This window comes from Sebastes umbrosus, chromosome 23 (genome assembly GCF_015220745.1).
Source record: "Sebastes umbrosus isolate fSebUmb1 chromosome 23, fSebUmb1.pri, whole genome shotgun sequence".
In the NCBI taxonomy this organism is placed as follows: Eukaryota; Metazoa; Chordata; class Actinopteri; order Perciformes; family Sebastidae; genus Sebastes; species Sebastes umbrosus.
The window spans coordinates 258290-275146 of NC_051291.1; the positions used below are offsets into that span (position 1 = coordinate 258290).

A 16857-nucleotide genomic window follows, 5' to 3' on the forward strand; every position below is an offset into this window, starting at 1 on the left:
GCGTTGGAGAGAGAGCGCCATTATTTATTATAGCTTATTTGTAATTTATAAATTGTACATTTTTATTATTTTGTTCTAACGTTTTTATCTATTCTTTTGTTATTATACAGTTTGTCTTGCACCAACAATGCCAAAGAAAATTCCTAGTGTATACCTCTTACACCTGGCAATAAACACCATTCTGATTCTGATTCTGATTCTGATTTTGCAAGTAGTAGATCGTAACCAACGTTGTGTACGACTGACTCATCTGGTGATTATTGTAAAAAAAACATTATAGATCCAAACATCCTAAAGTATTCAGTCATTTAGCAAATCCTCACATTTGAGAGGCTGTAACCTGCCAGTAGTTTAGATTAATAACTTAAATGATTAATAATGTATTACAGTTTTCTGTTGATCAGTTGAACAGACTTTACTGTGTTTTTTCACTTTAAAATAAAGATGAAATCATTATCTTCTTATTGAAAGGTGGGATTGAAATCACAAACACATTGGTTTATGTCGGTGTTTTTTGCAGAGCAGGGTAACAGACACCCATCGGTGTCCAGCGGGGGCAAAATTTGGAAATTGGAACAAAGACAGACTGTTTATCAGCCATATGTTCAGATGTTCATATCTCAGAGTTACTGGCACAAACTGTATTATATTGTAATTAGGACTGTTCCTCACCAGAATGTCTTTCTACACCGGACTGATGTCCAAACGCTGTTGTAGTTAAAACTGAATCTCTGTGGTTTGGAGTTTAGTTTCACTTCTACATTCCTGCTTTTAGACATCAGACTCACTGATTACTGATCGATCTCCTGCTGCTGTATTTGAGCTGTGTGAAAGTACTGCTGCTTCAAATTAAAACCTTTCTATCGGTGAACCAGTGGGAGGCTTTTATTGTGAAGAAATATGCTAGCTATTTTAAAAACACTGCTGAGATACCAAATCACATGACTGGTTGTGTTAAGCTTCTAGCTTGTAAAGTATACACTCCTTCATATGTGGCATAATGTTGGTTTTATCAGTCTGTAAACCTGGCCCAGTTTTATTGCTTGTGTCTCTGCAGAGTCCTCCTCGTCACTGTGACCATGAGTTTCTCCCCCGGTCCGTCCGGGCCCCTCGGGGGCACCAGTATCCAGGAGCAGAGGGACCGCTGGGAGAGGAAACGCAGCCGGACAGCCAAAGAGTTGGTGCAGACGGAACAACGCTACTGCCAACAGCTGGAGCTGGTCACCACCGTAAGTACTGGCCACTCACGACTCTCTGTGACCACGAAGGAATGAAGCGATGAAATACATTCAGATTGTTCTGTACCTTTTGAAGTACTAGTGCAGAGCCCGTTCTAAACATGCCTGTTCAGAACGGGCCGGATGCTTGGCCTGTGTGAAAGGTTACAAAAGACTCAACTCAACTGTATATGACTTACTGTGTACTTCTACTGCAAAGGAAAACATCAACCCGAACCGAACAGACATTAAGTACATTTAAGTACATTATAAGACCTCTCTTTCACACTTCACTTCACTATTTCCCCCTAATTAACAGGGACGCTGTTTCAGAAAGAGATGCTGCATTTAAATTTTAAAAATGTAATTTTTCAATGCTGTGAGCACCACAAACTAATACAAATAAACTCCATCCACCTCCATTGTGTTGGGGATGAGGCAGACATCTCAGAGACGGATATCTGAGAAACCAGGACACATTAAACCAACCCTATCTGCACGGCTAGACGCCACTACAGGGAAGACAATATGTCTTTTTTCATAATTTGGATGCACCAACCCAAATATTGTTTCCATAATAAAAATAGTGAGTGAATAAAGTCATGTGAAACATTCTCCGAGGGAAAGGGTTGCAGTACTGTACAGTATGTTCCACATGGTAGTGTGCAGTACATATTAACATACTCAAGGTAGCGTTCATGGTTCTCCTCCTCCCTGTGGAGAGAACAGACTTTTTCACCCACCACTGCAGCCTCATTTCTACACAATTACTCACCCTCCACCCGTTCACTCCAATTAGGAGTCATTTTAGGCCTAATGCACATTCAATTTGCTAATCCCATTTTCACTTCAAATGACTTGAGACCAGCACAGCTGTCGTTTTATTGTGAGTGTTGTGGTGGAACAACATCCCTCTGTACTCGTGCTTCATGTGAGCCATGCAGATATACAGTCAGTCTGGGCTGTAGGGCAGAGAACTACAGACCTCTACGTTAGTGGATGTCGTGTTGTTGGTCTTCCATTTGCTCTCTGTGTTGGGAGAGTAAGTGAGATGTCAGCACCTCCTTATCAAAGAATATTTCATCAAAGGCATATCCAATCAGAGTTCAGCCCAGTTCCAGCTTATTAATACAACTGCTGAGGAATAACACCGCTGTATCTGTATCTCCCTCTGCTCTCTTGTTTCTCACAGTACTTTGTGGAGATCTTGAAGGCCAAAGGAACCCTGAGGCAGGACATTAGAGAAAGCATCTTCAGTTCAATTAAAGCCATCCATTCAGTAAACCAGTAAGTATCCTCTGAATAATTTACACCATATCTATGGGTTATAGCTTTAGTTTGTCTCTAGCTTAAGAATGCCGTGTAGATAAACTCTTAGTTTACCAAAGCATATAGTCCTTATCTCCACCATTAGCAGGAGTCAGTGATAGTGTGCTGCAGTGTAGAGGTGTTCTCCTCCCTGGTGGACACGTTAATGCACATCAGCTAGAATTACTCCAGCTGATATCACAAGTGAAGAGCATTATTGTTACCATAAAAACACCTTCTGGTATCCTACCTGACCTGCCGTTGAGGATCTCAGAGGGCGGGGGGGTGGCAGATTGGAAGTCCGAGCTGAGAGAAGCTGATCTCAGCAGCGTGTCTAGACGTCAGATTGATCTTGCTGTCAAGGTAATGGAAAAACTCAAATCTCCAAGTGCACTTGAAAGACTTCAACAAGTTTGGTTTTCTAAATCAAAAGGTTGATGTTTGAAGTTGGTACATGTGTTCATGCTAAGGCACTGCATTCAGGGATGGTACCTATGAATCAATATCATGACGGGTTTCTGAAAGCTGACGCACCGAACTGAAATGTTTGTTTGAAGGTGGTAAGACTGAAACTTTGATCATCTCTATGTTTAAGATAACAATATTTAATATCGTCAGAAAAAAGCCTCTGAAGCATTTTACCACCCGTGGATGGATCAAAACTAAAGTTAGTAAACTGTATGTACAGTACCTTGATTAATACCCGTCGTTGTGTGCATCTCGTGCCAGGCTTCGCCAACATCCGCATGCACCCACAAAGCTCCGCAATTACAACCCGGTCCAACTCGTCAAGTACCGCTGATTGGGCAGCGCCCCTCGGCATTGGTTAACGGCACACGGAGGCACCCTTAAGCGACAGTATGTGATGAACCAGGCTTTCAACTAACTCCAATGTAAACCCATCCGCGGCGTTATTCGAGAGTCGGAGCAAGTGACGTAGTATTAACTACGACGTAGTTAATAGCATGAGAGTCCGCTAAGGGCGGGAGGGAGTGGTGGTGGACAGATCACAGAAACACAGGACTTTCAACCAAGAGGACGGTGTTCGTGCTCCGTGTGAAACTAAAAGTAATGTTGACTGATTTTGTCACGTCAGTCTTGTGACTCGTTATCGTCAGCCCCGTGAGTCACATCAGTCGTTAGTCATGTGACTCGTTAGTCAGTGACGTTAACATCAACCCCGACCGTTTCCTAACCCTAACTAAGTGGTTGTGTTGCCTTAACCTAACTTCCTGTGAAAATAGAAGTTTATTTTGAAAGGACACTATGCATGAGTGTATACTGACACGCCGTCCCCGGTCCGTCCAAAAGTAACACAAGAGGGGTGCCCCGTACGTTGGTCTCTGATGCCGAGGGACACTGGCCAAGCGGCGCTATTTGACGAGTTGGGAGTGAGAATGTGTTAGCAATCACGTAATAGCGGCAGGCTGCAATGTGGATGGTCAGCCTCTAAAGTTGAGGAACCCATCTGATTTACAGTCTACAGTCTGAACACAGTCTAACAGACGAAATATACACAGCCAAACTGAACCTTAAAATGGAGATTAGTCCAGTATTTAATCCTCTTATCAACATGGGAGTGGACTAATATGCTGCTTTATGCAAATATATGTATATATTTATTATTGTAAATCAATTAACAACACAAATCAATGACAGATATTGATCCAGAAACCCTCACAGGTACTGCATTTAGCATAAAACAATATGCTCCAATCATAACATGGCAAACTGCAGCCCAACAGGCAACAACAGCTGTCAGTGTGTCAGTGTGCTGACTTGACTATGACTTAATTATCATAAAGTGGGCATGTCTGTAAAGGGCCATGCCGATTTTTCCTCACCAAAGTTTAGCGTACGTTTGGAGCGTTATTTAACCTCCATGCCGACAACATCATATGACCTGGTTGGTACCGATGGATTCATCAGGTTTTGATACCAGGATCTTCACTCTCGCTTTAAAACTGAAAATCACCAGTTGCTTTAATGCGTTAAAGAAATGAGTGGCGTTAAAATGAATTAGTGTTATTAGTAGGTTAACTTTGACAGCCCTCTGTAATGCTTTACACCATGATGCCGTGAGACTGTGATCTTTTCTGAGATGGTTATCATACCGTGAGAATGTCTAAATACCCCGGCATACCTGATACCTGGATACCGCCCAGCCCTCCTGCACAGCTTGACTAACTGTGGAGTGCGTCGTCGGGCTACCTTTGATTGGGAGTTCCATTTCCTGACTAAATAATGAGCGGTGTGTGGCTTCCCCCCGGCTCTCATCCTCTGCAGACTGACAGGCTTTCTTGTTGAGAGTGCCACAATGAAGATTGAAGTATGAATTACACAGTCTGATGTATTGGATAAATGGTTCCGCAGTTCCCATACATCTTCATTATGAGCTCCTTATTGAATCAATGGTTGAAACATAATGGCAAGCACTCCATTTAAAAACCGGTCCATGGAGAGACAGTGTGTTAGTGCTAGACTGATCTACCGCTGCTCAGTGATTGATTATAGATTTCCACATATTCTTTTCTCTCTTCCTCTGACATTTGGTATACAGAGAAGATCTGCGTGAGGGTGCCAAGGATAAGTGATAATAACAGTGGTGGTAATTAGCTCTCATAGATGGATATGTGGGTGACTTCCTCATCCATCTGTCACATGAAACATCAAGTGTTACACACTGTAAGTCTGGATGCATTAAACAGGCTCAGTATAATCAACTGGCTACTGTGTCTGTCAGCAACCTCCCAACAACACATATCGTTGTGGTAGTGACCCAAATGTGTCCATAACACCGAGTACCGGATGTGAATGGTTTTCATATTCCCTGAACAGATAGTTCCTGATTTAGGTCTTGTACGACTGCTTGTGTTTAGACAACATTTAACATTTGAGAACTTCTTTTGTTAAATGAGAATGATATTGTCACTGTCAGATGGAAATCCTTTCTTTTCCTTTGAAAGGCAGAGCGAGGACGAGGACACTCCAGACCAGGAGTCTCCAACCTTTTCTTCCTCTGAGAGCTAATTTGACAAAATGAAAGTGGCCGAGAGCTACACATGCTGTAGCAGCGAGTCGTACGTCGCCAATAGCAGACATGATTCCTGTCTTACTTCTATGGTCCCTTTAATAACGTTCACTCAGCGCTTCTATTACAATCCCGTCATAGGCCAAGGGTTTTTTGTGTTTCGTCAGGATGTGTGTCACTAAACGAAGCCTCTGTTGCAGCGTTGGCCTCCTCCGTCCGTCTGCTAAACAGAGACTGTTGTTGTTACCTTCTCTGTTCCTTCTCTGTTTTGTTAGGGATTCATCGATACCAATTTTTTTCAGACCGAGTACAAGTACTTACATTTGGGTGCTCTCCGATACGAGTACCGATACGAGTACTTCTCTGTGTCTAAAGAGCCTCGTTAACAGCCAGCTGGAGGGTGTGAGCGACACACGGCAGGCTGGGGAGTCCCGCATACGAGGCGGTGCGCCGCCACCGGCTCTAGGTCGGCTTGGAAAGGCTCGGGGCGAAGGTGCTTCCCGGGGTCGTGGACAAAGTGTCACCGGGGCGGACTGTCCTCAGTGCGCCCCAAACGCGTCGTGCGCCCAGGGCGGTGCTCGGCCCATGTAAAAGGCCCCAGGGGTCTGTGGCGATGTCGGCAGCCCACCCGACCCGTTTTGAAACACGGACCAAGGAGTCTAACGCACGCGTGAGTCAGAGGGTGCAAGCAAAACCTCGTGGCGCCATGAGGGCTGGCTGAGGTGGGATCCCGGCCTAGCAGGGTCGGGCGCACCACCGGCCTGTCTTGCCCTTACCGTCGGGGAGGTGGAGCGTGAGCGCGCGATAGTACCCGAAAGATGATGACGAGAGGTTAACGCCACGCTGCCGTAAAGTGGTATCGGTGCCGTTTTGCGTGTACGAGTACATGAGCACAGTATCGGACCCGATACCCGATACTGTTATCGATTCATCCCTAATTTTTTTAGCATCTTTTTCTGGCGTTGCACTTTGTAGACACTTCCTGACCACTCGTCTCACAGCCGGCTGCACATAGAGACCGGTGTGATGTGTCCAGCTCGGAGGACTAACGGCTCGTTGTGATTAAAACTACGGTTAGAAAGAGCCCTCGTTGGTGTTTTAATAATGTTTCGGTTATGAGTTATTGATCCGGGAAGTTTGAATCTGTCAATATGGAAATAGTAATTTGAGGGAACGAATTAATAAAAGTTTCTCCTCGGGGTCTAGAGGGGCTGCGTACTTTATAATCTCACACATTTGTGAGTTCTTTCTCCTAAATGTACGACTTTAATCTGGGTAATTCTGAGTTCTTTCTCTGGATATTAACCTCGCTCCCCTGGCTCCGTAATTATTATTTTTTGTTACCTACAGTGGCTCTGATGTTTCTGATGGAGCTCACATTTATACTTCCAGCTGGATGTTGAATGCTGAAGAGTCCCAGCCTCGCTAAGAACATCTACATCTTCATCAGAGGAACATTAAGAGAGAGAGAGAGATATATTCATTAGATGATTCTTGTAGCTGGGCACTGATTCCTGAGATGAGTTGTTGATCCTCACAATGCAGCAAGAACACACTTGAATGGCAGAAACCTTGGCTCAGTCTGCACAGCATCATGCTTCTCTGATAGTAATACAAGCGTGTGCAGAGTGGAGGTATATATATTCATCTGATGTTTCTGTCTTTATTTACTTAACTCCAGAGTGCAGTGGGAATAGTACTGTAGTAATGAATTCTGCCTTCGTTAGGCGTTTGTTGAGTTACGTAAGGAAAGGAGATGTATTGATATGCCGTGCTGCCATTCATTGTGCTTCTAACTGTTTGTGGAGAAGCAGGCAGCAGAAGGAGCAACCCAATTATCCCCAGCTGCTGCTAACATGACAACCAGGAACCAGTGGGTCCAGTCAGGAGAACCAGCACAGGGTGTCACAATGAGAATAGGTGTACATCAGACGTGGACACGAGTCATCACAGCGTGAATCACATCATACAGTTCATGTAGAGCAACAACACGCTGCTTTGTTTCCTCATCAGTGAGTCGTGGTTCTGTTTATTTATTTCATTAAGTAGTCATTTATGTTCAGCGGATCCTCACACTGTGTCCTAACAATTAGTATTCCTCTGTTGAAGACCCCCCCCACCAACCCGTCCTCCCTCCAAATGAAGGCGCCTTGGCCTGAATTGTTTGGTCGAGGTTGTATCCGCCCCAGATGTCGCCACTGCTCGGAATTAATGTGGATTAACGTGACACACGCAGAATGCTAATGTTATCTCCATCCTGCTGCTGCTGATGGCCAGACAATTTAATTGCTGTGGAAAAAAAAAAAGTATAAAAAATGTAATCCATAATTTCATATTTATCATAATAGCCTCTGGCAGTGAGAGGGGGAGAGAAAAAAAGCGGAAACACAGTTTTTCCCGCCCTTTGCCCTCGTTAGAACTCTCTCGGCTGCTCCTGCATCTCCTGATTATGAACAGAGGCTACCTTGGCGCACAACTTCATTAAAATCTATTTAAATCAACTTCAACGGCAAAGTGCTCCTTCTTACAGCGTGTACCAACCAGAAGTCTCTGGGAACATCATTAGAGAGGAGGATGTGTGTGTGTGTGTGTGTGTGGTACTTCCTCTAAGTTTGGATAACAAGCTCCTTCACAAGTGTCAACACCCCCAACCAATTGCATCCGTGTTACTGTAATGTGCCTGACAGGCTTGAACGACTGCTTTGCCTCCGCCTTGATCCAGTTGTTTTGTTCCCGAGTTCAGCCGGCGTGTTCTCACTACAAAGTGGCCCGGCGTGCCCTGAAGGTAGACCCACCGTCTTGGTCCCAGTAACTACGTCACCCACAGGGAGAGGCCTTCAGATGACACCGCGGAGCCTCGCCTGCTCAGCCTCTCCCATTAACGGAGGGGAAGCAAACCCTCTGAACTTTGCTCAGCCTCCGCACTTCCTCTAAACATGTGTGTCTTTGCTGGAAACGACGCCTCAGATGTGATCGCGCCTTATTTGAGCTCCCTCCTTCCACTAATGCAGAGCAGCGGTGCGTTGTCAGGCAGTAATGTGCACTAACTCAAAGTCCAATGCGGTTTGACTGGAGGCTAAATGCTCACTGGGGGGCACTTTGAAATGAATGTGTCAAGGATCTGTGATGCACAACAAATATGGCACACATACTGGAACGGTTACTTCTGCCGTGTCCCGTGTTGGAGTTAAGGCTGTTGTTTGTGATTCAGTAATGAGTGCCTGCTTGTTTGCATGCCCTGAAGATGATTGACAGTGACTCCATGAGTTACAGTGGCTGTAGGTCAGCGTGGTGTGTTTTTGATTTACGGCCAAACAATGGGAGGAATAAAACAAATTGCATCATTTCTGACCAGTATCGCGATTACAATTAGAGCTGCAGTGATTGGTCGACTAATTGAAAAATAATCGCCAACTACTTTAATAATTGATTAATTGTTAAAGGAACAGTGTGCAGCGTTTAACGGGATTTATCTGCAAAAATGGAACTAATACGTTTTCTTCAGTGTTTAATCATCAGTGTTCTCGTTACCTTAGAATGAGCCGTTTATATCGACAGAGCGAGCGGGTCCTTTTCACGGAGGATGGCGAGATGAAGCTTCATGAAGCTCTCCAGCAAATTGGTTCACTAAAGGGTTAATTTCATCTGGGCTTCACCTGTCGGTCAAATAGAGTAACACAGGTAGATATATTCCAGATGTGTGGCAGTGGTTTAACCGGGCAGAGGGCAGTGAATGTGCTTGTGTAAATAAAGGAATTATTATTGTTTTTTATTCAGGAATAATAAGTTCTCAACTGTATTTCGGCTTCGGGTGTCTTCGATGACGTCATCCGTCTAAAACGATACGAGCCTCGTTACGCGTTTCACAGAAAACTTCCTGGATTACTCGACACACGCTCCGAAGCCTCGGCACATCACGCAGCATCACTACTTTTACTGTTTTCCACCAGATTGAGCCGTTATGTCATGTTTGTTCTACGACGCTAATACATGCTATTGTCCTGGTTTCCTGTACATAAAATAAAAATGCATCCCGTCGTTTTGACCTGTCGTTTTTTGCAGATCCCTGCTGGTCCATTTGGAGAACGGCTACTTCGGCCGAGGCTTCGAGCAGATCTGTCCACATCTGCACCACTACAACACCTACGTGGACAACATCTATAATGCCAGCAAAGCGCTCGGGGTAGGAACACAGTACTTCCACATGCTTATCATCACACCTCATGTGTCACACTCTTTGGAGCATTTCACAAGCTGTTTATTACATTAGTTTGTGATTAGATTTTAATAATCCCTCGTGGGGAAATTGGCCAATGTTCTCCTCAGTTATTGGACTGAATAATACACAATAACAAATGCATACAGTATGTGGTTATTGGATTCTTTGTTGCTGACACAATCAATTCCTCTGCTGTCGGTGATGCCGTGGAACACTTTCATGTATGTCCTGCTGCAGAGCATGGCAGTTCTTCCATCCATGTCCAATCCATATTAATTGATTATGTGTTTGTTTATGAACTCCAAATGAATACCTGGTGAACAGCGACTGTGTAGTGACTGCAGTGTCTCAGTGAGGTTGACACCATGATGCCTGTATGGAGACTTAAACTGAAACCTGACTGCATGTGGCAACCAGCTCTATAGCAGGAGACACTGAGAGGAGGAACTGGCAGAAGGTTCCAGCATCCTAAACGCCTCCTAAAGTGTTCGCTAATCAGTGAGCTTTAGAGGTGTTAATACTCCTTTAAATATTGTAAAACTACACCCTCACAAATTTGCATACATCACACGGTGACCCGGTGGACCGATGTGATCCCAGCGGAGCGGTACCAGAGGCATCTTTGTTTGTGGGCTGGCCTGCTGGGAGCTCCAGCAGAGACGTCCTGTTGCTAGCTTTGCATCAAAGCTGCCAAGATAATATTGTCTTAATTAAGAGTAAGGATGTGTCTGCAGAACACGGACTAATTGCATTGATTATGGACCAAGCCCCGCAAGTTTCCATTGATCCTCCTGCAGATCGACATCCATTATAATTGAGTGAAACAGGGAAGCGTGTTGTAGTGACAGGTATGCTAGTTAACTCAGGTGACCAGCGATCGGTCTTCTATCTAAACAGTAGAAACCCACTCAGTGCCTTAATGAGTTTAACCTTTGACACATCAGTCTGATTAGGTTGGGTTTTTTTTTAAATATACTGGAGGCAAGAAGACAGTGTTGTCAGTACCGGTTACAAACGGGTTCGGTAGTGAACGACACGCTAACGGGCTCACGGGCTCACGGGTTCTGTGTTTTTGTGTTTTTGTGTTTTGAGCTCATTGTTCTCTGTGAGGTTTGCAGGATGTGGCGTCATGTAGCACCGGATTGTTTTATGTGGAGCGACCACTGCACCGGACTCCATTTAAAAGATAGCCTTTTTAAATACTATGGGTGTAGGAAAGTATTAATACACCAGTATTGTGATTTTATGTGTTGTGATACTCCAAAACACTGGATGGATTTTTAATTAACCTTTTAAAAATCCAACGGCCCGCTGTTGGGCCTGGCCGCTATTCAGTCTTTTGGAGGTTGGACAGTGAAGTTACTGGTATCATATGAAAGTAGAAAACCTGATGAATCCATCGGTACCAACCATGTCATACTACTACTACTACTACTACTACTACTGCTACTACTACTACTACTACTGCTACTACCAGTACTACTACTACTAATACTAATGCTACTACTAGTACTACTACTACTACTGCTACTGCTACTACTACTACTACTACTACTACTAGTACTACTACTACCACTGGTATCATAGTAAACTATAAAACCTGATGAATCCATCGGTACCAACCATGTCAGACTAGCTTGTAGTGAAGGAGGTTAAATAACGCTTCAAAGTTAAGCTACATTTTGGCGAGGGAAAAACTGTCATGTCCATGTCCAAAGGGGTTCCTTGACATCTGACCTCCAGATGTGTGAATGTAAATGGGTTCTATGGGTACCCACGAGTCTCCCCTTTACAGACATGCCCACTTTATGATAATCACATGCAGTTTTTTTGCATGCAGTACAGATGTGTTGTGTATTTCTGGTGTGTTCTTCATACGATGCTAGCTCTCCTCTCCCTCGTCATACTGAAGTCATCTGAGTTATCATGCTAACTATACGCCTTGCTGTCTTTTGGGGCTGCCGATGTTTAACGGCGCTGTAATATTTGTGTTTCTACTTCAACACTGAATCCAACCTGTCAACTCTTTCTGTCTCTACGACACGTCCTCAACCTGATAAGTGATTCCTCTCACACCGTCCCCATCATTCTACTTACTCACCACCTGTCTGCTTACCACGTCCAACACTAGCTGCCACGGGCATAATGACCAGCTAAACAGCTGTATGCGAGCAGCGCACACACACACACACACACGCACGCACGCACACACACGCACACAGACACACACACACACACACACACACACACAGACACACACACACGCACACGCACGCACGCACACACACACACACACACACACACACACACACACACACACACACACACACACACACACACACACACACACACACACACACACACACACACACACACACACACACCACAGCTGGCATCTAAAGTCAAGTGGCATCCAGTGCTGTTTTTAAAGCTCTCTCCTCTCAGGTCTATTTAAATACAGCAGCAATGTTTATTCTGATGATTTACGGGAATGACAAGATAAGGCTTTTTGTCATCTGAATGTTGACATATACTCATGCTGACATGATGTGCAAATGCATATTTAATAACATCTACAGCCCCCCTCCACCTCCTCACACTTCAGCTGGCAATCCAGCATATTGAGTGACAACAAGATGATTTCTGGGGTCTTGTCAGGCAGAGTGTACGCTTCTAGAAAAGTGACATGAGATTCAGGGGTCGTCTCTGGTTGTGACATCATGTCCATCACTGGTCTACCAGCTGCATGCAGATGAACAACACAGCTCCTAGTGAGTCCAGATACTCAGTCCGTTATGTTCCTGTTGATTAGTTGCTAGTCAGAGAGTGTCATAAAACAAGGTGTAGTACATGAAGTCTAGACTGAATACACTGTGTCCAGGATGTGTTCAGTGTGTACGGAGCATTCAGGGTGAGAGCAGGGGACGTCTGTTTGGATGTGATTTCTCTTGGATAGTGGGGAGGGTGATTTTAATATTGCACGTGTTAATTAGAGACTTTGATCCAATCTAATCCCAAACTAGTGAACAACCCAACAGAAGATGTCCCTTTGCAAAGCACAAAGCTGTGTTTAGTACAGTACGGCTCTGAGAATAATAACTTCACAATGATTTGTTTGTTTGTTCTTAGATCCAGCTGAGGAAGAACAAGGCCTTCAGACGGTTTAAGAAACTACAGGAAGCCCGGCCAGAGTTCAGCAACCATAAGCTCGAGGACTTACTTCAACTTCCTGTTCAGCGGATCGATCAGTAAGAGTTCTGCTTTCTGTTTAAATGGAAAGGCCACGATGTTACGCTTCTTTTTCCCCTGTAGCTACATAAACCTGTTGGGTTGAGTTGGAGTCAAAGCTTGGGTCGGCAACATTGGAGAAACCAGAAAGAGTACGCTAGAGTTTGAAAGTATCCAACCGAATAACCCAGCTCAGTGTTGCTCACTGTTTTCCAGTGAAAGTAGCTGGCAGCACTAGAGAACCCAAACACAACATCATGCTTCAGAATTAAATACTGCATGACTCACAAGTACAAAAATATATATATCCAACAAAGACAACAATATTACGTGCCTTTGGCACAATCTTTCCACCGTGATTGTTCGGAGGATTTTCTCACAGATGAGTAATTTGCCCTCCACAACAGCAGGTGGCGCTATGAGTCAGTTTAAACATGCCTGAGCCCGGAGGTTGAGCAGCGCAGAGCAGAACCACGCTGAAGTTAGCTTCTGATTCAGAGCCTCTGCATCGCCACTTAAAGGGAAAGTTAAGGGAAACTTAATTTACATTGCTGAGCGACCGATCAGTTTCTTTTTGCACCTCTTACTGTTGTGGAAGCGTGTGTGAAACCCACTTTGCGAAACAAGTATTCCATTTGTGAAAATGCATCGCTTTTTTGCATTGAAGTGAGAAAGACACGATCATCGTGAAATGGAGAGACGTGCACATTGCTATTAATGGAAACAGGAAGAGATCAGAAAACGGGGAAATGTCCGACTGAACTTGAACGTATTAGAGATAAATTAAAGCCTCAGCCACTATTTGGGAATTCATGATAAACATTTTGTCAACTACCTGAAGCGTTCCCTCCCCAGCAGCTTCAATAGGTCATACTTTATGAGCGGTGAACGCCTCCATGATGCGTGTGTCGGTGCCATAAACCCTTTCCAAGGGACGCAGCATTATGAAAACAACATGGAAAGGAAAGCAAGTAGGGACGAATGATATCCTGCCTCCGATAATAAGATACATCAATAACTCCACCTGCATCAGTGTTGTGCTTCTATCTGCGTCGTCCCTACTGTACATTATCACTACCTACTGTACGTATATACAGTTCAGACAACCTCAAAGGCATTCCCTAAAACACAGGGAAGAATGGGACATCACACATTGATGATCATTTACAGTGTTAGAGAGTTTACTTTGTAATTGATGCTGAAGTTCTATAAGATATTCCTGTTTTGTGGAGGTGTTCCGGTGGTGCCGTTCCACCGTCGAGAGCACCGCTGGAGACGGGTCACAGATTTCATGCTTGACTTGTGCTTTTTTCTGTTTAGTTGTTTTCCTCTCAGCAGTCGTAACGTATAGTCTCTGTGACAGATGTAATTATTATTATTTGATGTAGCTCCCATGTAAGAACTCAAGACTGTCCACAAACTGTCAAAATCTCTTTTGTTAAGTTTTTTGTTGGCTGTAATTTCATGCGGTCTTGATCTCGCTCGTTAATTAGTGGAACGAGGAGAGATGGGCTGAAACGTGCTTCGCAGTGCCGCTAGATGTGTGACAGTGGTTTATCAAGCTGCTTGGTTGTATCTTAATTAGGCCCCTTCTCATGTTCTCATCTCTCCAGATGTACAGTCGAGCCCTCTCAATGTTACATCCGTCCATCATGGAAGAGAGAAGTTGTCTCTGAGATGAGCTGACCCTTCACCTTAACATCTGAGACACTTTATACTGTATATCTCATTTACGTTCTCGTTCTCCTCTACACACAACAGAGGATCGCCTTCACTCTATTTTCTACTTTTCCCACTCTTCCGGGATAATGTGGAACTCTGGAACGCAGCTTTCTCTCTGATATTTCTAGGGATGCATCGATACCACTTTGTTTCAGACCGAGTACAAGTACTTACATTTGAGTACTCTCCGATACCGAGTACCGATACGAGTACTTCTCTGTGCCTAAAGACCCTCGTTAACAGCCAGCTGGAGGGTGTGAGCGACACACGGCAGGATGGGGAGTCCCGCATACGAGGCGGTGCGCCGCCACCGGCTCTAGGTCGGCTTGGAAATGCTCGGAGCCGTGGCCAAAGTGCCCCCGCCGGGGAGGGACGGGGCCCCCTGCTCCCTGTGCTACTGCCGACCGGGGCGGACTGTCCTCAGTGCGCCACAACCGCGGCTCAGCCCACGTAAAAGGCGCCAGGGGTCTGCGGTGATGTCTACAACCCACCCGACCCGTCTTGAAACACGGACCAAGGAGTCTAACACACGCGCGAGTCAGAGGGTGCAAGCAAAACCCTGTGGCGCAATGAAAGTGAGGGCCGGTGCGCCGGCTGAGGTGGGATCCCGGCCCAGCGGGGTCGGACACACCACCGGCCCGTCTCGCCCGCACCGTCAGGGAGGTGGAGCGTGAGCACGCACAATAGGACCCGAAAGATGGTGATGAGAGGTTAACGTCACGCTGCCATGAAGTGGTATTGGTGCCGTTGTATCGGAGCCGTTTTGCGAGTGGTACTGGTATCGGTATCGGTGCATCCCTAGATAATTGAGAACTATTATTCCAGGAGCTTGCTATTATTTCCTTATTATTCTCCTAAATCTTTAGGCCATCAGAATTATCTTGTGAATATTGTCTGTACTAGTGGGAGGCCTGTTAACTTTGTCTGTAACCAATAAGGGAAATGCGAGTCCCCTCCTCCTCTCATACCAGGATGCTGACCACTGTTGTATTTGACTCTGACACATAATCAGTCGGCCTCATTCTCTCCGGCTCGGCCCTCTCTCGCTCCGTCTTTTTCCTCTGCACTTCCCATCATCGTCATTGATTCGTCTGTCGTCCTCGGTGAAACTCGGGAGACTCGGGGGATGTGTCTAATTGTATGATGATTTTAAGTGGCACGGCTAGATAATCATCTACGGCTGGCGCCTTACCTTGCTCCGGCTCCGTGGCTGGGAATAGCAGGAAATTGTTGTCACTTATCGCCATTCAAGGATGATGGATGGCGAGTAGGGCCCGGAGTGTGGATACTTATGTTGCTGCTGGGGGAGGAATAAAATCATTGCCTTTATTAAGTGGCATTCACTAGAGCCGGCTGGAGCAGTCATCGGCGTCCTCCCCACTGAGATCACCATTATGACAGTGATGGGGTCTCGAGTTGATTGTGGCGGTGAATAGCAGCCCTCTCCGCCCGTATTGGCCGTGTTTGTGTCGATAATAGAGATGCGGCTCTCGTGGAGATGGCAGCACTTGGAGGCCTTGGGATATATTTGCTCTAAGCTGAGCACCATTTAGTATAACAAGGGAACAGCCCAGTGGCTGGCTCCGTGTAGACACTGAACACGCTCTATGTAAAGGCCGTACAACTCCACAGGTCTTGGGGTCATTGTCATACTTGCTGAGCATTGAGATGTGTGTGGCTGTGCTGGCCGCGCTTGATTTTGTCTTTCAATTGTCAAGGTGGGATTTCAAATTGACTGCTTTATGTGCTCAGGTAGTTCATCATCTCCAGCAGCTGAACACAGCGAGGTTCTCCAACACAAGGTCGGAGCATTGATTAATTTCTTTAGAGAGATTCTGAAAATCGTAGCGTTTTCTTAAGTGGCTCGTCTCCGTGGTCTGCAGGTATAGAGTTGTGTCTCCATTAATGATTTGTGTTGCATTGTCTGTCAATTGACCCCGTTAGTTCATTGCCAAGTTTGAAGTGAGGCTCGCAATGAAACAAAAGTGCCTCAATTATGGTGTTGAGATTGTCGCGTGAATCATTAGTTGATTCTATCGACTCTGAACGAAGAGACCGCACTTCATAACTGAGAAGAGAAGTTCAAGATATGGATGATTGAATATGAGCTCTTCATAACCAACTGACCCATT

The 16857-nt window shown here is 45.2% G+C and overlaps 1 protein-coding gene across 7 annotated transcripts in view; it reads left to right on the forward strand.

Moving 5' to 3' along the window:
• The window catches only part of arhgef39 (Rho guanine nucleotide exchange factor (GEF) 39), a 49644-nt gene that overhangs the window by 2701 nt on the left and 30086 nt on the right, over positions 1-16857 (forward strand). For 3 of the 7 annotated variants that reach the window (XM_037761197.1, XM_037761201.1, XM_037761202.1), the window contains exons 2-5: positions 1058-1229; positions 2410-2504; positions 9619-9739; positions 12905-13023. In XM_037761197.1, the coding sequence (XP_037617125.1) occupies positions 1080-1229; positions 2410-2504; positions 9619-9739; positions 12905-13023 (485 nt within the window). In that variant the 5' untranslated portion in view covers positions 1058-1079. Of the gene's footprint in view, positions 1-1034; positions 1230-2409; positions 2505-9618; positions 9740-12904; positions 13024-16857 lie in introns of all 7 variants that reach the window. The other 4 variants (XM_037761196.1, XM_037761203.1, XM_037761198.1 and 1 more) reach the window with 3 other exon arrangements.